The sequence below is a fragment of the Drosophila virilis genome, chromosome 5 (assembly GCF_030788295.1).
Source record: "Drosophila virilis strain 15010-1051.87 chromosome 5, Dvir_AGI_RSII-ME, whole genome shotgun sequence".
NCBI classification, from domain to species: Eukaryota; Metazoa; Arthropoda; class Insecta; order Diptera; family Drosophilidae; genus Drosophila; species Drosophila virilis.
Genome location: NC_091547.1, coordinates 16,852,128 through 16,874,266, shown reverse-complemented (window position 1 = coordinate 16,874,266; position 22,139 = coordinate 16,852,128). Strand labels below are relative to the sequence as shown.

Here is a 22,139-nt window from a genome sequence, read left to right as displayed (position 1 = left end):
TGAAATGGCCTGATCTAGCGGTTAAGGCATAAACCAAACGAATTTAAGCTTAATTTGTCTAGAAGTATTTACGTGGTGCATATTCGTCGAAATACATATGTAACTCGAATGTACACGAACTCTAAATAATCTTCAGTGAATCCAACCGCGCAATAGAGGATTTTATTGCATAGCTGTTCGTTGTTTGAGCCTGATTTGTATGCCGTTTTCGGATTTGAGCGTTACACGAATGTTTAGTACCGGATCGTATTCACTTTGAGGCACGCAGTCCACTTGGCTGTGGTCATTGATGCCCGGGGGCAGGCCATCCACGGCGGGCAGTATTTCAAAGTGCCGTACCAGCAACGAGAGCAGCGCCTGGAGCTGATACATTGCATACTTTTCGGCTGCAAGGTAGAAAGATTAGACATGGTCAGGCTGATCGGGCTGTAGGGCAGACTTACCAATGCAGCGTCTGGGTCCAGCGCTGAACGGGACACTCTTGAAGGCTTCGATGCCTTCGTTCCTGTTCGCCCGCTCGAATCGCTCCGGCCTGAAAACGCAGGGCTCATCAAAGTATCGCTCGTTGTAACCCATCGCAATGAGGCACATGATGACAGTTGTGCGCTTGGCTACCTTTGTCCCATCTGGAGGGGCGACAGAACCTTAGATTGGCCAAAATCATTAAATCTTCGTATACTTACTTATGTCTATGGATTTGCGGTTGGTGCGTGCTATCAGCGGTACAGCGGGATACAGGCGCAGCGTCTCGCGTATAACCAACTCCAGATAGTGCATTTGCTCCAACCGCGCCATGTCCGCTTCTTCGGACATATTTTTTCCAAAAATACGCAGCTGTTCGTCATAGACCTTCTGCTGTATTTCTGGATGACGGGAGAGCGTGTAAATGGTAAAAGAGATCGCAGAGGCAACTGGATCGTGGCCCTATTGGAAAAGAGCAATTTTAGCTAGAGTCTATACAAGGTAGATTTGTGAATTCAAGCTTACCGTAAATATAAACGTGGATAGCTCCTCGACTATCTCGCGCTCCTTGAGCGCGTCCCCATCAAGCTTGGAGCACAGAAGAACATCCAAGAAAGACTTGTTTTTGTGATCGTTGCTTTTGGTCAACTGCTGTTGCCTTTGTCTGTCGGATATTATCTGATGGAATAATGGTTGAGCGGACATTGCATCTAAAAAGTTAATTATAAAAACTTACGCGTTTTATTTCATTCCTGAGCAAGTGCAGCGCCCGTCGCTGCTTCAAGTAGTAGGGAGTCAGTCGGAAAAGTGCATCGAAGCGCTTGACTATACTAAAGGTGCGCTCCTGAACGATTTCGCACAGGCTAGCAGAGGGGAAAAGTGTATAACAACTGATCGACTGAATGCTAGGATTATATATTTAAGCTTACTCTTTAATGGCGCTGTGTAAATCTGACGGCTCATCGTTCAGTGAATTGCTGGCCATGCCAGTTGCATTCTCTAAAAGGATTCATTAAAGGAACAAAGGTGAAATCTATACTTTGGAAAAGTGGATTTTAGTGGATTAAGTTAAGAACCAGCCATTACTGTAAAATGCACCCAATAATAAATGTCGCCTTCGAGTTTGGTTTTACACGGCTATTTCTCCACCCTATCTACTCAATAGAATTTAATGCAACCTAACTTATTATTGGTGCATGCCCATGTGTTCTCTAATCTAGACAAATTTCTTTATTCTTTTTATTAACTTTTTCCTTTTTCCTAATTATTATATACTCTAAATTAAAAAGAATTTTTTTATCTTTTAACACCTACTTTTTGGCAGAAGATTCTAATAACTTCGATGATAAAATTAGCTGTGGGACATATCTAGTCGAATGGGGAAGTAAAATACCCCAAATGTGTCGCTGATGTTAGAAATTTGTAAATTCTGATTAGGCCTTAAATTTTTCTACTCCTCCTTATCATAATTTCATAAAAACTTCCCATTATTTTAAAAATTAAATCATTCTTGCACACAATTTTTAAAACATGTCCTATGCACAGGTACCTTAATAACTCATGGAATATTTTGGGCGCGGTAAAACTTTTTTACCAGACAATCTCTGGCACTTGTAGCCATTTTCTATGTTATAAATCGTATTTATAAAATGGCCATAATAAATTACAAAAATAAACGAGTGCAACGCTCCCGAAACCTCACCCTGAAAGTTAACCACAAAAAAAAATAAAAAATGCCCATGACAAATGCTTAAAGTTTTACAACAACATGCCTGTCCCCGCAACCTGGCACCACTGAGGACCAGCTACCACCTACCGCAAACAATATCCAGCGTACACTTGGCAACCAGCTCCTGGGCGTCAAAGGGCTTTGATGCTTCCGTCTGCTGGCGCAGCTTCTGTACAAACCTATCGCCGGTTCGATGCACCACACGCAAATAGCCCTCGATGGCGGAGCGTTCGAAGGCGGGCCCATAGAGCTTCTGGTGTTTGAGCCAACGAGCACCGGAGCTGGTGAGCAGCCCATCCCCCAGCCAGGGGCGCAGAAACGAATACAAGTGCTCCTTGTACAACAGTGAAGAGCTCGACAACATGTTCTATCAACGGCAAATAACATTAGGGAGCTTTAGTGTAAGTGTTAAGTTTCAGCTGAGGGAATGAACAGAACTCACCTGAATTTCCGCCGGATCGCTGAGCATTATGTGATACTGCAGGAATACAAGCGAACGGAAGCCTTGAAAATCATATTTTCTGCAATACTGTAATACCTTTTTGGGATACTCTGCAGAAAATTAAAAACATTTTAATTGGTAGTATTTCCTACATAAATTTGATTTAAGTTCTAAGGTACATTAAATTCATATCAGTATATACCCCGACCCAAGTCTAACTCATTACCTAAGTTATTGGGATTTGGCAGCCCAATTTCCAAGCGCACAACTTCCCAAAAGCTGTAATTTCCTGTGCGAGCTAGTTTGAGAGTTTTAATATTCAGCATCCTGGCTGTGAAATGTACTCTGGGAACTCAGTTACTGGTAACTGCACGCCTTATGTAGGTTACATTTGAATTTGCAAATTTTATTTGCTTACATTCAGTCGTTCAATAATGTTATGTGCATTGAACTGATAAATTGTCGAGTCCTGGCTGCAAGATGCTATCACTGACTTTAAGGCCTGAAATGGGCCACCCCTCTGAGCTGTGAACTGTGTAAATTGGTTCTGAGCTGACTTTACCACAACTTCATCCCATGTATGCTTTAATGTGTACTTTTTTAATCCGCAATGCACAAGTCAAGCCAAGCAAATGGAAAAGAAATGAGCAAAAGCTGCCAACAAACAGTGACTGCATCAAGTATCTATTAAAATGCAATGAGAGCAAAATCAAACAAGGATAATGGTATTGACAACGTAGAACCCGACGGGGATGCCTACACTGAGCAGCACACTCGCAGAGAGAAAGGAAGCAGAGTCTATTGAGACAGCCATTGCCATTGGAGCATGGCAAAGCTATCAATTGTTGTGCAGCATTTTGTGCGCCGGCTATTGTGCATTTGGAATGATTACTTGGCAAGCACGTTCAGGGAAACAACACCAAAATTACTCAACAAATTGTGCGGGCGTCTGGCATTTGAGATTCGGACTGGGCCTTAGGGCTCGAGGGAAATGCGCTGGAAAACAAAATATGATGAAAATTGCTAAGAATAGTGCAAAAATAAGAAAATGCACCCTGGCTATGATTTCTGCTGAAATATATCGTGATATTAATATCTAAGATAAAGAAATCTTAAATTTATATCATAATCAGGCAAGTGGAATCACAGAAAAGTATTATAAAATAATATTTTATGCTTATAGTTACTTTTCATTAACAGTCGCATTTACATTCTAGTCGCTGCCTGCCTATCCAAATAGTGCATAAATATTGTGCTTACCGGCTGGCTTCAGACCGAACTGAAAGATATTACCCACAAATGGGTATGGCGTTGGGCCCGGTATCATTTCCATAATGCCAGCCATGTGATCAATATAATTGAATATCTTGACACCCTTGAACACCAAAATTGTGGCCAAAACGATTGCCGCTGCTAGCAGAAACATGCTGTTTTCTTTTTTCTTTTTAGCCGATGCAACGAAATATATATATATATATATATTTAATATCACAATTTCTTTTTTACGTTGCGTTCAATTCGCAAATGCTTTGCTTACTGATCGACCCCCAAAAAAAGTCTTCGGCTTTCGCTATAATTTTGTGCTCGAACCGACGATAGTGTAGTCGATAGCTTATCTGTCTTCTAGCTACCCCTTTCTTTCCTCACGGTGTTCAGCTCTAATGTTGGTTACTAAACAGTCATTAACCGGCAACAGTTCAACACAATCATACCAATTATCGCCAGCTTATTACAATAGTATTCAATTACTTGTAGCTGCTGGCAGTAAGATAACTATCAATAATAATTATAATTGCCTCATTACCTGTTCAATTGACTCACTTGAGCATCTGTATTATGACGTGTAAGTCTAAAGGGCACCTTCGTAATCAGTTTGTTTGGTTGCGATTGCCGACAAGAGATTGCAAAATTGCAGCTTGGGCTATAATGTGACTCAAGACTAATAATAACTCCTATAATATTAAAAACAAAAAACAAGTATTCTATTTTTGACTCTTGTTAAAACGGATAACATTCATACTACAGTTTCATATATTAGGGACAATTATTATAATTGTTGTACAGCTAATCTACCGAAGCCTGTGATAAGATATCAATAAGGATATATACATATGTTACCAAACGAGCATTAGCATTTACCCGGCGCTGTCTAGTTTAAGTTCTGCGCGTGGGAAAAGTTAACACTTTTCAAATCGCAGCGCCAATCCCTTTCTTCAAAAAGTTGTATACATATAGATCGCGGCGAATCGACCAAAAAGCTTTAAAAAAAGAACAATAAAATTTAAAAAATGGACAGAAAACAGCACAAAATTTGCAAATTTATTAATTTCTGTTTTGTGTCTTTGCCAATATTCTCATGATACTCATGATTAAAAAGTTTAAGCTTTTTATTTGATGGAGATGGTACCTTATATAAGGAAAACCTGTCGCAAAATTGGATACATCGGCTTAACATATTTTTAAAATTTAAAGCTTTTTATAAAAATAATTCAAATTGAATAATTTTGGTGGAAGAACCATCTCATGCTGATCATAAAGGATAAGCTCCAATAATCCACAGTGAAAAGATCCGATATGGTGAGAAAAGAGCTGAATCGGCAACACTATTATGCTATGGATACTCATATCTGTTATATTTACCGAAGATTTGCACCCATTCTAAATTCCATTAACATTACATACTTTTGGGCAGCATTTTCTTCTGCCGATAATACATTTTCTACCATATATCACAATTATTTACGTTTTTACCACAGCTGCCATCTTAGAGTCCTGAAAATAGCATTTAGATCGGAATGAATACAGTATTGTGTGGGCCTGCGGAATGAGGAGGACAGCCGCTGCTTGAAGTGCGTATTTTGTATGTGTATTTACATATGTATGTGGAAAAGTTCGAATTTTTCATACAATTTAAATTGTTCACTTTTGCCAATGAACCTTGGATTCGAAGAAATATTTCCAATACGTTTCTTCAGAACCCAAAGATCAACATTTAGAAGAGAGTATTTGTCGGGTCAGAAGAGAGACGATTCGTTGCCAATGTTTAGTTAGGCGTTGTAAATACCATTCTTTTGTCTGTTTTGATAGCAATGCGTCACAATTTATATAATATTTTATTTATATTGGATATATACACATCTATTATTATTTAAAAAGGAACAATTGGCGGTTTTTAAATAATTTCCAAATCGCTGCTGCAGTAAAACTGATTTGGTTCTCTTTAAAATAGGCTTTCTCTTAGTTTTTTTCTGCCAACTCATTATGATTGGCAAAAATTCGCGAGTGTTTGGAAGTTGTTTAATCTAAGAGACAGCTGCTAGCGATGGTTGTATTTAAGTTGTTCGCAGTCACCAACTAGTATCATTTTCATTCCTTTGCTTGGTCCGAGCGGATCTGATCGAAACGTGAATTTATATTTGTTGTTCAGTTTTCGTGAGCTTACAGTCGTGTTTAAGAATGTGGTTTATTTTGTATGCATTTCTGGCATTACCATTGCTGGTATTTGCGTACTTTGAACTGAGTGTTGCTAAAAAGAAACGTGTTCTTAACAAAATAAAGGGCCCGCCCACACTGCCGATTCTTGGCAATGCTCACCAAGTTGGCAAAAGTCCTGCTGGTAACTGCCCTACATAAGAATAAATTACTTTAATTATAATAACCAAAAAAGGACGGGTGCTCGAATAGGGAGTGCCCCACAATTATAAATATACCACGAAACAAGAGTGCAACTGCCGTTAAAAATACTTTAAGCAAGCAAAATTATGCACACACACCGCTAGTCTCGTACTTTATCCCTTAAAGAGAAACGCATTATTTTTAAAAATATACTGAAAACTATTTTTTCATTTTTAATACAATCATTCTTATTATTGTTTTAATTATTATTATTATTTCATTATTTTTTATTAATAATTTTATTTTATTATTATATTAGTTACATGTATACATTTTTATAGTTAATAGTTCACAATTGTGGCGCTTATGTATTACATAAAGAATTCAGATTTCGTAACTCAATTCTCGGTCGCAAGTGACCCTACGTCTACTATTACGATCTTAATTGTATGTGTTTTGCCTTTAGCGGTTTATTGTATACAATTTGAACAAAGTTAACACCTGTCTTTTAATTGACAAATTGATTACAAAATTGTTGTAGAAATTACTGCAGTTCGTAAATTTGCATTTGTATACTCCAAGTAAAACAATCACTGACTTTCTTATAAACACTTAGCCATATTAAATACCTTGTTTGACTGGTGGTATGAATACGACAAGGATAACTATCGTATGTGGATAGGCTACAATGGAAACATTTGTGTGACTAATCCCAAACATTTGGAGGTAGGTCCAAAGTTATAATTTTTGACAGTTTTTTTAAAGGACATTCCGGTATTCTTAGGTCATATTGAACAGCATCACGTTAATAAAAAAATCTGGTATTTACGATTTGTTGAATCCTTGGCTGGGCGAAGGACTGCTCACAAGCACCGGCAGCAAATGGCATAAGCACCGCAAGATGATAACGCCCGCCTTCCACTTTAATATCCTCCAAGATTTTCACCAAGTCATGAATGAAAACTCAACCAAATTCATCAAGCGGCTCAAGAAAGTATCCGCTGGTGACAGTATTATAGATTTCCAGGACGAAACACATTATTTAACTTTGGACGTCATCTGCGACACAGCGATGGGAGTGACCATTAATGCCATTGAACAGCGCGACACCGTCGAGGTGGTGAAGGCTTTTAAAGAGTGAGTTCCTTCTTGCAACTCTCTTGTGCCATGTAAATACGTATTTATATGTCTATAGCATGTGTTACAACATAAACATGCGGGCATTCCATCCCTTCAAGCGTTCCGAGCTGCTTTATCGGTTAGCTCCAGATTATCCTGCCAATGTGAAAACCCTGAAAATTTTACAAGACTTTACCAACGAAATAATCGAGAAGCGTATTGAGGCTCATCGCACGGGTATCGCCAAGAAAACGGAAGACAACGAATTCTCACGTAAGAAGATGGCTTTTCTGGATACCCTTCTTTCGTCTACCATTGACGGGCGTCCTTTGAATCAGCAGGAGATATACGAAGAGGTCTCCACATTTATGTTTGAGGGACACGACACGACGACGTCGGGCGTGGCATATGCTGCCTACTTACTATCCAGGTTTCCGGAGGAACAGGTAACACACAATTATATGAGCTGCCTTAAAGTTACCTTATATTTTCTTTTCCTTCTACTTACCAGAGCGTAAGCTTTTTGAGGAACAGCGAGCTGTCATGGGCAATGAGATGCATCGGGATGCCACATTCCAGGAAATCGCAGAGATGAAATACTTGGACTTGTTCATTAAGGAAGCGCAGAGAGTCTATCCCAGTGTTCCCTTCATCGGTCGATACACTGAGAAAGACTATGTGATACGTAAGCATTTGAATGTGCAGGAGCTCCCACTCTATTCATCTCCCACTCCTTCTCTCTCTCTCTCGCACATTTTCAATAGATGGTACCACAATACCTAAGGGCACAGCTCTAACTCTAGTACTTATTATTCTGGGCTATGACGATCGCATTTTCAAGGAACCACATCGATTCTATCCGGAACGATTCGAGACCGAGAAACCTGGGCCCTTTGAGTACTTGCCCTTTAGCGCAGGTCCACGTAACTGCATTGGACAAAAGTTTGCAATGTTGGAGATCAAGACTGTGGTATCGAAGCTAGTGCGAACCTTCGAAATATTGCCTGCTGTTGATGAGCTTGTTTCCAAGGATGGCTATCTTAACACGTATTTGGGCTTGCCCAAGGCGGAGAAAGAAAAGAAGGAGAGCCAAGGTCACAAATACGATCCCATATTGTCGGCCGTGTTGACCCTAAAATCAGAGAATGGTCTTCATCTCCGCTTGCATGAAAGAAAATAAGTGTTTTATATCACCTAATTGTATTTTTTTATCAATATTAAAAGTCGTTGAATTGTCACGCTGGACATTAAATTGTTCACTTCTGGTGACGATTTTTACTCTTACACAATTTATTTATTTGGATTGCAAAGTGAAGGGCGATGAGCGTTACATGAAATGTACTGCAAAATATTTAAATGTTTAAAAAAATGTGCCAAACTCGTGGAGGTCCATATTCCAGATTGGCATCAACGGTGTTTTCAGATTTCAGATCTGATAAAGGCGATCAGTACGAGTTCAAAAAGCAATATCTTTCCAAAACCGTACCGTTTTCAACCGAGTTGCCTGAAAAAAGAAAAATCTTCAAATTTATAACGGCATTTTTTCGCTTTTCTTAAATCGCCATGTCCGATCTTGGCCATATTGATCTTGTTGCACTCATAATCAATTCCGGTTTTAGCCAAAGTCGGCATTTTCTCAATTTGGTTAGATTTATGAAAAAAAAATGAGAAGTGTATACCGAACTTATAGCATATTTTCGGGCTTAATGATTTTGTGCTGCCAGATCACACGGGTTTAAGAACACAATACACTCTTTGGGCATCAAATAAGAGTAGACTGTAAATCACATACTCTTAAATGTTGTTCGCTTTTGTTTACATTTTGAACTTATCTAGCTTAAATTTATTCTGATACTCAATAAGTAAACACATTTTCGGATGAAAACTGGTTTTTGTATAAAACTGTTTCGAGTTTTCACTTTTATAAAAATTAATTAAAATGAATTTAATTAAAACAATCAAACATATATTATTTGAGACTCATGACATGATAATTTACGGTTTTATAAATTATGAAACTAGTGGCTAATTTTCTTGATTGAAAATAAATTAAATATATATTGTCAATGTTATCGATACGCTGATACTGCTAGAATGACCCTAAAAGTTCATAAACCAATTCTTATAAATCTTGCATGTAAAACTGTGGTCGAGAATTTTCTTTGTCTTTCTCTCTCTCTCCCGCTCTTACTCACTCTCACTCATTTCCGTCCTACTCGTTATCATAGTTTTCCGCGCTCACTTTCCAATTTTCGTATGAGCTGTTACATCTACTTCCAACATCTGCTCAAACTTTTACATGCACAAACTTTGAACCCATGTGTAAAGAATAAATATGTTTGTTTCAAACATATTTAATAAATAAATATGTATGTATATTTAATTAACGTTACGCTTATAGAGACAATTTGATGCAATCTCTGAGATTGATGCGCTTATACACGAATACACTAATAGCAAGTCATATTAATGTATTATTTCAACTAAAATACAATTATACCATGCACAATGTACACTTAAAAAGAAAAAAATGGATTATAAAAATCGCACTAATTATTTTTTTTAATTTATTTAATTAGATTGCTTCTGACTTCTCTGTTCTGCTCGCGAGGTACACATAAACTTCTGTGTACATTTTCATTTAACATTTGGCTTAAAAAAGACGTTTGTTTTACTTATCGTAAATTTTTATCAACTAACCATGCACAAGCTGCAATAAATCCTAAGAGAGTCCCACAAAGAGCCGAATCGTTAGCAATGTTTAATTAAGAGATTTTACAGCGATCTGTTTGTTTGTTTGTTTTATTTATAGCAGCGATAGCAACAACGAAGAAAACTTTAGATAAGAAGACTTTCACGCTCAATGTTGAGCAAATCCATATGAGCAACGATGCAATATTCAGGAAATAAAAATATGCCAAGCAAAAAACAATCGGCGACCATTTGAATAATACGCGATTCACGGCTGCTGAAAAAACTAAATCGAGCGTTGTTTAAAATTGACGCACACTGAATTTTGTACGTATATTTAATAACAAACAAATTGAAATATATTTATTTCTATACATGTAGGTATAATGTTAAGTCTACCTATGGTCTTATGTAAATCTATTTACTCATTAAAATATGTTTGGATGGGTCCATCATATCTATGCGTAGCTCTTCTCTCCCTGCTCTCGGTTGTTTTTCTGTCAACTCATTCTGACACGCTGAAACCCGCGAGTTTTTTGAAGTTGTTTAATCTGAGAAACAACAGCTCGCGATATTTAAGTTGCTCGCAGTCTCAATATAGCAGCATTTTGATTCTTTTGGTTGGCGCGAGCGGATCGTTTTGACTTGAATCGGGTCGCGTTTTTTTGTATTTGAATTTAGTTTTCGTGAACTAACAATTATCCAAATCGTTTAAAAATGTGGTTTATTTTGTATGCATTTCTGGCATTGCCATTGCTTATATTTGCGTATTTTGAACTAAGTGTTGCTAAAAAGAGGCGAGCGCTGAACAAGATAAAGGGCCCGCCCACAGTGCCGCTTCTTGGCAATGCCCACCAAGTGGGCAAAAATCCGGCGGGTAACTGCCCTACTTAATAGAAAATGGCATTAATAATTAAAATAAAAACTATAAAGTGTTTTAATGGTTCACTTAAATGGCTAATTGTCTTCTCTCGAATAGCATTATGGCTGATGACAATTCTGGAATAACATCAGTTGAAATGCCATTCGGGTTAAGGCACTTGAGAAATGGCAGCGAGCATTTGAGTACCAGACCATATAAGCATTTAATTTAATTTTCATTCAAAACGCAGCTGCGACTGACCCAGACGTACTAATTAGTTCGCTAATAATAATTTTTTTTCTTATGCTAAAGATTAGAGGAGCGATAAAACGAATAAAGAAATGTTATTCAAGCCATAGATTGTGGTAGTGCAATAAAATGATAAGTTTTACAAACAGTGATTGCCTGCTTTTCAAATATATCAAAATGATTATTATATTTCATTATTATTTTTATATTTTAATTATTATTATAACTAATAAGACTAACTGGCTACTGCGCCTTTGAGCTTTGACATCACAATCTCAAGTGGCCCTGCACGATATGCATTAGATTTGGATTGTATGCGATTAGATTCGACGGCTATATAATTTAAATTAAGAGTGCGATTCAACTGCCAATCACGAAGGGCTTAACTAATTGAAAATTGATAAACGTAGCTTGTAATAATTGCAGCTGTAAATTAATTGCAATATTAGTTAAATTATAACCATCTTATATTAACGTCTTGTATGTTTATCTATGAAATTATCTATAATTGCACACTCAATTTAAAACAATAACCGTTTAATACGTTTCCTCTTCTTCTTTTTTCCTATGTTAAATATACATAGAAATCCTGAACACTTTCTTCGAATGGTGGCACAAATATGATAAGGATAACTTTCGCATATGGATAGGGTATTATGCCAACATTTTGGTGGCTAATCCCAAACATTTGGAGGTAGGTCATAAGCAAAATATTTGAAAGCCTTCTTGATAGACATTCCTATATTATCAGGTCATAATGAACAGCAATACGTTAATAAAAAAATCGGATATTTACGATATGTTACATCCTTGGCTGGGCGAAGGACTGCTCACGAGCACCGGCAGCAAATGGCATAAGCACCGCAAGATGATAACGCCCGCCTTCCACTTTAATATCCTCCAAGATTTTCACCAAGTCATGAATGAAAACTCAACCAAATTCATCAAGCGACTCAAGAAAGTGTCGGCTGGTGACAGTATTATAGATTTCCAGGACGAAACACATTATTTGACGTTGGACGTCATCTGCGACACAGCGATGGGTGTTCCCATTAATGCCATTGAACAGCGCGACACCGTCGAGGTGGTGAAGGCTTTTAAAGAGTGAGTTCCCTCTTGCAACTCTCTTGCGTCATTTAAATGATTTTTGTTTCTATAGCATGTGTTACAACTTGAACATGCGGGCATTCCACCCCTTTAAGCGTTCCGAGCTGCTTTATCGGTTAGCTCCAGATTATCCTGCCAATGCGAAGACCTTGAAAATTTTACAAGACTTTACCAACGAAATAATCGAGAAGCGTATTGAGGCTCATCGCACGGGTATCGCCAAGAAAACGGAAGACAACGAATTCTCACGTAAGAAGATGGCTTTTCTGGACACCCTTCTTTCGTCTACCATTGACGGGCGTCCTTTGAATCAGCAGGAGATATACGAAGAGGTCTCCACATTTATGTTTGAGGGACACGACACGACGACGTCGGGCGTGGCATTTGCTGGCTACTTACTATCCAGGTTTCCGGAGGAACAGGTAATATGCAATTATGTGAGCTGCCTAAAAGTTGACTAATCTATTTTTTCCCCTTCACTTACTAAAGCGTAAGCTTTTTGAGGAACAGCGATCTGTCATGGGCAATGAGATGCATCGGGATGCCACATTCCAGGAAATCGCAGAGATGAAATACTTGGACTTGTTCATTAAGGAGGCGCAGAGAGTCTACCCCAGTGTTCCCTTCATTGGTCGATACACTGAGAAAGATTATGTGATACGTAAGGAAGCGAATTTCGACAAAAAGTCTCAGCTTTTAGCCTTTTTTTTCTCGCTCTTTCTCACTTTTAATAGACGGCACCACAATGCCTAAAGGCACTACTCTAAATCTAGCACTTATTATTCTGGGCTATGACGATCGCACTTTCAAGGAACCACATCGATTCTATCCGGAACGATTCGAGACGGAAAAACCCGGACCTTTCGAGTATTTGCCCTTCAGCGCAGGTCCACGTAACTGCATTGGACAAAAGTTTGCACTGTTGGAGATCAAGACTGTGGTATCAAAGCTAGTGCGAACCTTCGAAATATTGCCCGCAGTGGATGAGCTTGTTTCCAAGGATGGCTATCTGAACACTTATGTGGGTCTGCCCAAGGAGGAGAAAGAAAAAAAGGAGAGCCAAGGTCACAAATACGATCCCATCTTGTCAGCCGTACTAACTTTAAAATCAGAGAATGGTCTTCATCTCCGCTTGCGTGAAAGAAAATAGACTCGCAGGGTTTGTTTTATGTTATCTCATAATACGATTTATTATCATTTAATGTTAAGAAAGTTAGAAGCTGACTATGCTGGAACTTTAGTTAATGGCTACCAAAACGGTGCCTACATTGCCATTGGCAACAAAGGCTGCAGTCTTGACGGTTTCTCCATTTATGTACTGGGATTGTAACGAGCTGGTTATGACCTCCGCATCCGTGCCCAAGGTAAAGTGCTGGGTGAGGTCAATAGTCTTGTCGCTATTGCCTAGATTCAGGACTACGATATATAGATCGCTGCCTTCCTTTTGCCTGGAAAATTAAAGGAAATTGTTAGGAGTGAGCCCTTCTCAAGAGGTTAAACTAGGTACCGTGAGTAGACAATGATATCATCATCCAGAGCTTGAATCTTGATCGCACCAGCACGGAAAGAGGGCTCCTGACGCAGACGCACTAGAGTCTTGAAGATTTGCAGATGCGAGTGTGGTGCGCGTAGCTGTTGCAAAGCATTATTAGTCTTATAGTCATCCGAAACTGGGAGCCAGGTGTGATCAGCACTTGTGAAACCTGAGCAAATAATGCAAAATCACAGGAAAAGAAACAGGCAACGCACAATTGGTTAGAGTGCTACTCACCCGCCTTTGAAGATGCATCCCATTGGTAGGGTGACCGGGCGGGATCACGAGACCGATCATAGTAGGTATCCGGATCAGAGTTGCAGGCCTGAGGATCCACAGTGTCCTCCCAACTGATGAATACATCGGTCATGCCAAGCTCCTCGCCATTGTACGTGACTGCATGGCCGGGCAAGGTCTGGAGCAGAATGTTTATCAAATCTATACGCTGCACACCAAATCGTGAAGCGACACGTTTGTTGTCATGATTGCCCAGTACCCAATTGGCATAGACTCCAGCAGGCATGGCGTTCAGCCACTTTTCTATGTGTTCCACGTATTCGTTAGCCGTAGAGGCGTTGTTAATGTTCGAAAGAAAGTCAAAGTTGAAAGGAATATGCGAGCCATTGCGAACGCCATCACCGTAGAATTTAATCATATTTTCGAAGCTGGTATAGGCCTCTGTCATAAGCAAACGCTGCTCCCCGCCGTGTTCCTTGCGGTACTCGTCGACAACCTCACGCCATTGATAGATCATGTCGACAGTCTCGGGCTGGTCTTGGACGTAAACGTGCGTTAGATAGCAGGCATCGTCCGGATCAGGACAGCTGGTGTCATTAGAGAGCGCCTCATCAGGATACTGATTGTAGCGATCCAGGTCGATTTCAAAGAGATAGGGTATTGCATCAATGCGGAATCCGGCAACGCCCTTGGATAACCAGAATCTGAGCACATTTTTCATCTCGTTTACCACTGCAGGATTGCGATAGTTCAAATCCGGCTGCGCCGTAGCAAATTGATGGAGATAATACTGCTGCCTAACATCGTTCCATTCCCAGGCGCTGTACCGAAATACCGAATTCCAATTGCTTGGAGGCTCACGCTCGCCGGTTTCCTCATTGATTTTGCCATCGTGCCAGACATAAAAGTCCTTGTAATCAGGATCACTATTCACCGACTTGATGAACCACTCGTTTTGGTCACTTGAGTGATTGGGCACAAAGTCCAATATTATTTTAATGCCCACCTCCTTGGCGCGTGCAATCATGCGATCAAAGTCCTCCATGGTGCCATATTCCGGATGTATCTGATAAAAGTCTGCAATGTCGTAGCCAAAGTCCACCATTGGTGACTTGAAAATGGGCGACAACCAAGTAGCGGTGAAGCCGATGTCCTTCAAGTACTGCAGCTTCTCGGTAACACCATTCAGATCTCCAATACCGTCTCCATCGGAATCGCGAAAAGAGCGCGGATATATCTGATAATAGTTTCCACTCTCCCACCACTCAGTGGCACTAGCGAAGCCCAGCACTGCAGCCAGGATCGCAACAACTGTCAGCAATCGCATGTTGAATGAATTTGTTCAAACTAAAAACCGACTAGGGCCTTTTATGCCGATTGATAAGATCTTGCCCAATAAGTTTTTGCCCACTTGGAGTGGGCATTTCGATTGCTGGGTAAACAGCTCGCCCGCATGGGTTCATGCGCTTCCATGCTGAAAATAATACCCCGCTCGAATGTCATTGTTTTTAAGCACTTTACTATAGAAAATCAAAAAAGGTGATTTCACATTGGATTTTAATGTTACCCAACAGCGATTTGTGATAGTGGAAAATTTGTATTTCTCGCGTTGTTTTTGCTGCAACTGAAGTGCAGCGGTTTTAGTCACTGGGCAATAATCAGCTGATAGGAAGTAACGAGGAATTGTCAGAATACTTAAACCAAAAGGGTTTACTTCTAGGGGAAAACAATTAAAAGATAACTCTAAGAGCCATTAAATAGTTAAAGTTTAAAACAATATTTTTTTATCAAGTAAGCTATTTGTCATAATTGTTGGATAACCTTGCGAATGACACAGGTGAATATAGTTTAATAAGTATATTCATATGTGTTATATAGTTGAATCATTTATTGTACTTTAAATATCAAAATTATATTGAGTGCTGATAATTATGGCACCATCTTTCATTAGAAGCTGCATTGCAAAATTCGTATCACTACAAAATTTGTTTTTTTTTGTACGTACCTTCTTTATATATCTTTATTTTTATATGAGTCCACATGAATGTGAAAGAAAGAATTTACAACAATTGCTTCTTCGGATTCTTTGAATACTGGCTGAAATCGATATGCAAATGTATATTATATTGTATCTATGAATTAAAAATATGCGGGATTCAATTTGATGCAACTACGTATTTATTAAACTTATTTAAGAAAAACATTGTTTAGGTGTGAAGAACTTAAAGGCTATCGAGAAATATCTGAGACTAGTCCGTTGTACGTTCCAAGTCCACTATAAACAATCAGCTTAGGAGCTGAATTTGCCTTAATGGTGAGAGCCATGGGGAGCGCTATGGGGAACGCTATGGGGGTTGTGGGGCTCGGGGGCTTGGGGATGCGCCTCGTTCCATGCAATGGAGCGTGCGATGGCTTCGGGGATGGCGGGGATGGCAGCGCCCGATGGCTGGTAGCCGTGCTCATCAGCAACGTACTTGATATCAATGTGCTCGCCTTCGGGGGAGATCCAGCCGAAGCTGCCGTGGATGTTTCCATGCTCATCACCGCTCTCTGAGCGAGTGATGTGGTTGGTGGTCTCAAGGCTTGAGTCGAAGCCATCTGGGCGAATATCATCCTTGCGGGAAACAACATCAGCGTGAACCTCCTCACCATGATGAACGGGCACTGGGTGTGGTGCAGGGTGTGGTGCAGGGTGTGGCTCAGGGTGGGATACCTTCACTGGATGGTGGGGCACTGGGCGGTGTTCTATTGGGTGGTGCACAGCGGCGGCCAGGCCGATAACAGCACAGATCATCACCTAAGGATAGATGGATTAGTTTGGAATTATTACCGATCTTTCATTCAGTTCGCTCTACTTACGAATTTGAACATCTTGATTGGGATGTGGTGCAGTTGTAGAACGTAGAGAACAAACGTTGACTGATGCTCCACCTTGACCAGGCACACGCTTTTATACAACTTCAGTGGGTGTTGCCCCATATAAATTGTGTCCAGTTTATGACTTGTTCCCATCGCACAGTTATCGCTCTGAGTTATTGATGTACCCGTCGAGCCCCCTTCCAATATATTCGCTTAGAAACAGTTCCAAAAAACAATGTACGGTTATAATCTTAAAATTAAAATTAATGCATTAACAATGGATAAACAACGGCCGAATCAAACGAGTTCAGCTCAAACCCCAAACCCGTTGTCATTTCAAAACAACAGAGTATCAGTGTGTCACGAGCCCCTTGAATCTGACCAGATCCGGTTTCTAATAGGCAATGGAGATTGGTAATCATCAAATTGCAAATTTTCCATAATTGGTTCGAGTTAGGGTTCTTAGACCTCGAATCTATTCTATTAAATTTAATAAGATTGACATTAAAAACTGTGTTAGTATATTTATAGATATGGTTTTTAATCTCAAAACTTTAAAGTAAACCATATAATTACTTTTATATATTTTTAAAGATTGTAGAATAAACAAAATGATCTACATCTCAAATAACAGTATTGATTAATGGCTGATTAAATAGACATAACTTGGAGTATGTCCTATTAAAACAATTGGACAAAAATAAAAATACAAAAGTATATATGGAATCTAGACGTGCCCTTTCAAGATGTCGATTGCAATCAAACTTTTCGGGATAATATAAATCCCAATATATATTAATGAAAGGTATCATTAATAGGTTTTCAAATCGAACACAAATTAGAAACTAAAATTAAAACCTATTGAAATTAAACCAATGTATACTCAATTGAGTCATCGTCATTTTGCCTTCGGACAATCAAAAATCATTTTGAACATCGAATTTGTTGTCACCAAGCACAGTAAAGGAAAAATAATCTTCTACCAATTGATACAGAGTTGCAATAGAAACGAATTGAAATATTTTTTTCTTTTTATGCCGAATCGAAATAGTTAGTTACAAGGTAGACTTTATCCATTTATTTTACACAATTTTACTCATTTAAATTTGGAATGTTTTAATTAATCTTATGGCTTACGGCAGGGCTTAACATTTAAAACATTTTAGTTGCATAAAGCTAATACAGCTTTTATAAAATTTTATTTTTATTGTGTTTATTTTATTTTTATTTAAGGTAAATACTCAAAAACCTGACCGAAAAATAATTAAAGCTGCAAAATAAGCGCGAATACATTAATTGAATTCAAAAAAAAAAAAGAACCGCAACGTCAATGGTCTCAGGCTCTGGGCCAGGCACTGTAGCTACCCCGTCGCCCTGATGAGGCTAAAGCAAATGTGTTGCTACCCATGTGGCGAACGTGTAGAATGAAATTTGCTATAAAGAATTTTGGTCAGGCTTTTCCTGGGTGCACATTTGGACGTTTAATTCCAGTCATTAACTAACTAAGTATAAATTTTAAGCAATGTAATTTATTTAAAAGCACATCAAGTTATTAATGGCCGGGGGCTGGCAAAAAATTTGTCAAAATAAAGTCGAGCACTTTTGAAATGTCAAGTGAGCGGTCGTCGGTCACAGTTGACAGCTGTCAAGTGGCCAGAAGGACACGTACATGAGCTTTTCGACCGTTGGCTTTTATTGCGTCAAGGATAAATCTTTATGTTCCGTTCTGTCATGCATCATTCGAGGGCAATTCCACACTACTTTATATAAAAAAAAAAAAACTGACTGTGGTATGTCAACATCCTAGCCATCAAATTGGGCTTATTTCCCATTGAGTGTAAGTCAATATGAAATTGAAACTATTTAAAAATATTTATCGGCCTGACAAATTATTATTTATAAGCGACGACTTCTCAGATAAACATTATCAAATTTTTGTTACTTTTAAAGTCATAAATTAATAGCAGAACTTGTGACATTCGTTTGCATGTCTTAATGGTTTAATTGGATCGCTATCTAGACATGATTCACCTGGGAAAACACTGTTGTTTTAAACAATTAAAAGACTTTAAGAACTGTTCGCTGTTCAGCAAACCTTTCGGTCAACCGTCGTAAATGCAAAAGCTAAAGCCGCTGGGTATCTGAATGTTATGCTCGGGTCACATAAAACCACTTTATGGCAGCTTTTGTGATTCCGCAGGGGACACAATCAGTTGGCAAGTGTATCGACATCACCATCGACGCATACGCATATCCCTAACAGACAAGAGTGCTCGACTATAAGATACCTTGCTTCTATATACGATTCTTATGAATCGTTAGTAAAACATTCTGAATTCGAAAATATACTCGCGGTTAGAATTTCCCAAAACTCCGCCTTAAAGTGCACCTGCATCACTTAACCTATTGTGGAAATTCCAACTTCCTAGCTCTTACGAAAGTCAGTTAGTCAAATAGTCAGAACCAATTTATGTTAAAAGATATATATTTTTAGCATGCTACATTGATGAGAACAGGGTACATGTAAGAAAATTAGAGTCCAACGATACCAATTGCAAGATTGCTTGCAATTACTGTTTCAAGCTTAAGATGGTGATATTTTTATCTTAGTTGATAATGACTTCGAGAATGAGTAAAAGAAACAAATGTGCTAAAAATAAAAGCCGTGTCTAAAATTAAAGAAATCTATATAAAGATATCTACTTGTAGAGCACAGAGTTGGCGTCGAAATTGCGCATCTCACTCTTATAGACAGAAGAACAGATTGGCATTGCAAAAGTCCAATATACTCTTGATAACTTTGGGCAGAGGGTGTTATAAAGCACAACCGCAACTTGTGTAATCTAACAAGAATGTCATAAAAGTGGGCAGATTACCCATGTGCTCTGTGGGCCATGTATGCCATATTCGAGTGCGCTGGCGTTGTTGAGTTTAGCCTTATCGCTGCAATCCCTATCGCAACAAGGAAAAAAGCAATTGTTATTAACTAATTGATTTTGCGACACTCAAACGCGAGCGAAATGTCAACGCGATTACTTCTTGGGCTACTCGCGGCGCTCTTAATAGGCACAACAGCAGCCTCGACGGACATTGATTGGTGGGAGAATGCCGCGCTCTATCAGATTTATCCGCGATCCTTTCAGGACAGTGATGGCGATGGCATTGGCGATTTGAATGGCATAACAAAGCGTCTGGGCTATTTGAAGGAAATCGGGATCACAGCCACTTGGCTATCGCCCATATTTAAGTCACCCATGTCCGATTTTGGATATGATATATCCAACTTTACAGAAGTCGATCCGATCTTCGGCACGCTTGCTGACTTCGATGCCATGATGGTGCAGGCCAAGGCGCTGAACCTGAAGATTATATTGGACTTTGTGCCCAATCATTCGAGCGATGAGTGCGAGTGGTTCCAAAAGTCTATCAATCGGCAGGACGGCTACGATGACTTTTATGTGTGGCACGACGGTAAGCTGAATGCGGAGACAGGTGAACGCGAGCCGCCCAGCAATTGGGTGAGCGTCTTTGGCGGCTCACAGTGGACGTGGAATGAAGTGCGCCAGCAGTACTTCCTGCACCAGTTTCAGGTGAAGCAGCCCGATCTGAACTTCAGTAGTCCCATGGTGCGTGAGCACATGCTGGACGTGCTGGGCTTCTGGCTGGACCGTGGCGTTGACGGCTTTCGCATTGATGCCGTGCCACACATCTACGAACATCGTAATGCCGACGGCAGCTATCGAGACGAGCCCATCAACGATTGGAATAACGATCCAAACAGCTACGACTATCTAGATCATATCTACACCAAGGACCAACCAGAAACAGTACAGTTAATGTACGAGTGGCGCGATTACCTGGTGCAGTATCAGGCACAGCATGGTGGCCCGACCCGAGTACTGCTCGCAGAGGCGTACAGTCCGGTGGAAACCCTGAGCGCCTACTTTGGGAATGGAACGCGGCTCGGCACACAGCTGCCCATGAACTTCCAGCTGATGTATCTCAGCGGCTACTCGACAGCAAAGGATGTGGTCGGTTCCATTGACTACTGGATGCAGACCATGTGGACGCAACATCAGACAGCCAATTGGGTTGTGGGAAACCATGACACACAGCGCGTGGCCAATCGCATGGGCGCACACAAAGTGGATCTGCTCAATGTGATTGTGAACGCGCTGCCAGGTGCCTCGGTCACCTACTACGGTGAGGAGATCGGCATGTCCAACGTAGAGACTGAGTGCACGGAGATCTCCTGCGACGACCGCGATGGCGAACGAACGCCCATGCAATGGGCTCCTGTGAAGAACGCCGACTTCTCCACAGCTGAGAATACCTGGCTTCCCGTCAGTCCCGACTATGCCCGTTACAATGTGCAAACCGAAAGAGGCGTGGCGCGTTCCTCGCTCCAAATATTTAAGAGTCTCCAGCAGCTGAAGAGCAGCTCTGCGTTTCTGGCTTTCAAGGAGGAGGGTGGCTTCTCCTACGAGGCGGTCACAGAACAGGTGCTGCAGATTGTGCGGTAAGTGATGAGTTACTGCGTTAGAAATATAGTATAACATAAATTAACCTTGTTATAGAACCAACAAACGCAGTGAGGAGTACCGTATTTTCGTCAACATGGGCAATAGTATCGAAATTCTCGAGGGTCTGTCTAATAAGGTCTATGAGTATGTGCTTGTAACCGCCTACTCCTTGCACACACCAGGGTAAGTTTGTCTAGTATGTAGGCTGCCTCCCATGAACTAACGATAATTATTACAGGGAGACGATTGATCTGAGAGAAAGACTGGTGCTAATGCCCTATGAAGCAATCGTGCTGCGGTGGTTGGCTTGATTCACGGATTTCTTTTTAGCCTAATCAGTGCATTTTATGATCCATGTAAAGATTAAATTTAAAAATGGGCCTACAGCCATGTGCCTGACTATACAAACAGTCTTTCGCCACATGCCAGTGGAAACTGGGTAGTAAATACAAAGTCCAATTCGACTTTGAGTGGGCAATTACTCGAAAGAATTGTAACTTCAACACTTGATGTGTTTTTCAATAAACTATTTACAAACGCTTCTTAATATGGACTTAAGATGTAAATTATAGATGAACAGAATTGCTGTCTTCTGAGAGTCGGGAGCTTCCGACTAGAACCTCTTACTTGTTAAGTTTGATAATGTTAATTGAATAAACTTAATAGGCTGATAAGCTGAGATAACAAACTATTTTAAAAAAGTGCGGAGT

General features: G+C 39.9%; 6 protein-coding genes across 6 annotated transcripts; 3 read left to right on the top strand and 3 right to left on the bottom strand.

Moving 5' to 3' along the window:
* Positions 1–134: 134 nt before the first annotated feature.
* On the bottom strand, positions 135–4,102 carry Cyp4ad1 (Cytochrome P450 4ad1). The gene is made up of 9 exons (XM_002049617.4): positions 3,894–4,102; positions 2,634–2,743; positions 2,279–2,558; positions 1,392–1,461; positions 1,199–1,325; positions 988–1,140; positions 684–924; positions 444–626; positions 135–386 (listed from the first exon to the last, which is right to left on the bottom strand). The coding sequence occupies exons 1-9, from the start codon at positions 4,057–4,059 to the stop codon at positions 163–165; spliced, it is 1,554 nt and encodes a 517-aa protein (XP_002049653.1). The 5' UTR covers positions 4,060–4,102; the 3' UTR covers positions 135–162.
* A 1,888-nt stretch (positions 4,103–5,990) lies between these two features.
* Positions 5,991–8,656, top strand: LOC6624804 (cytochrome P450 4e5, mitochondrial). The gene is made up of 6 exons (XM_002049618.4): positions 5,991–6,249; positions 6,865–6,974; positions 7,033–7,385; positions 7,444–7,813; positions 7,881–8,052; positions 8,132–8,656. Exons 1-6 carry the CDS (start codon positions 6,090–6,092, stop codon positions 8,545–8,547), a joined length of 1,581 nt encoding a protein of 526 aa, XP_002049654.3. The 5' UTR covers positions 5,991–6,089; the 3' UTR covers positions 8,548–8,656.
* A 2,010-nt stretch (positions 8,657–10,666) lies between these two features.
* On the top strand, positions 10,667–13,458 carry LOC138911359 (cytochrome P450 4e5, mitochondrial-like). The gene is made up of 6 exons (XM_070209938.1): positions 10,667–10,935; positions 11,754–11,863; positions 11,921–12,273; positions 12,329–12,698; positions 12,766–12,937; positions 13,011–13,458. Exons 1-6 carry the CDS (start codon positions 10,776–10,778, stop codon positions 13,424–13,426), a joined length of 1,581 nt encoding a protein of 526 aa, XP_070066039.1. The 5' UTR covers positions 10,667–10,775; the 3' UTR covers positions 13,427–13,458.
* Mal-A1 (Maltase A1) lies at positions 13,437–15,389 on the bottom strand. Its single transcript, XM_002049620.3, has 3 exons — positions 14,048–15,389; positions 13,784–13,979; positions 13,437–13,724 (listed from the first exon to the last, which is right to left on the bottom strand). Exons 1-3 carry the CDS (start codon positions 15,372–15,374, stop codon positions 13,514–13,516), a joined length of 1,734 nt encoding a protein of 577 aa, XP_002049656.1. The 5' UTR covers positions 15,375–15,389; the 3' UTR covers positions 13,437–13,513.
* Positions 15,390–16,202: 813 nt separating this feature from the next.
* LOC6624807 (larval cuticle protein 2) lies at positions 16,203–17,062 on the bottom strand. The gene is made up of 2 exons (XM_032436901.2): positions 16,907–17,062; positions 16,203–16,844 (listed from the first exon to the last, which is right to left on the bottom strand). The coding sequence occupies exons 1-2, from the start codon at positions 17,057–17,059 to the stop codon at positions 16,356–16,358; spliced, it is 642 nt and encodes a 213-aa protein (XP_032292792.1). The 5' UTR covers positions 17,060–17,062; the 3' UTR covers positions 16,203–16,355.
* Positions 17,063–19,911: 2,849 nt separating this feature from the next.
* Positions 19,912–21,976, top strand: Mal-A2 (Maltase A2). The gene is made up of 3 exons (XM_002049622.4): positions 19,912–21,425; positions 21,484–21,612; positions 21,668–21,976. Exons 1-3 carry the CDS (start codon positions 19,927–19,929, stop codon positions 21,738–21,740), a joined length of 1,701 nt encoding a protein of 566 aa, XP_002049658.3. The 5' UTR covers positions 19,912–19,926; the 3' UTR covers positions 21,741–21,976.
* Positions 21,977–22,139: the final 163 nt, after the last annotated feature.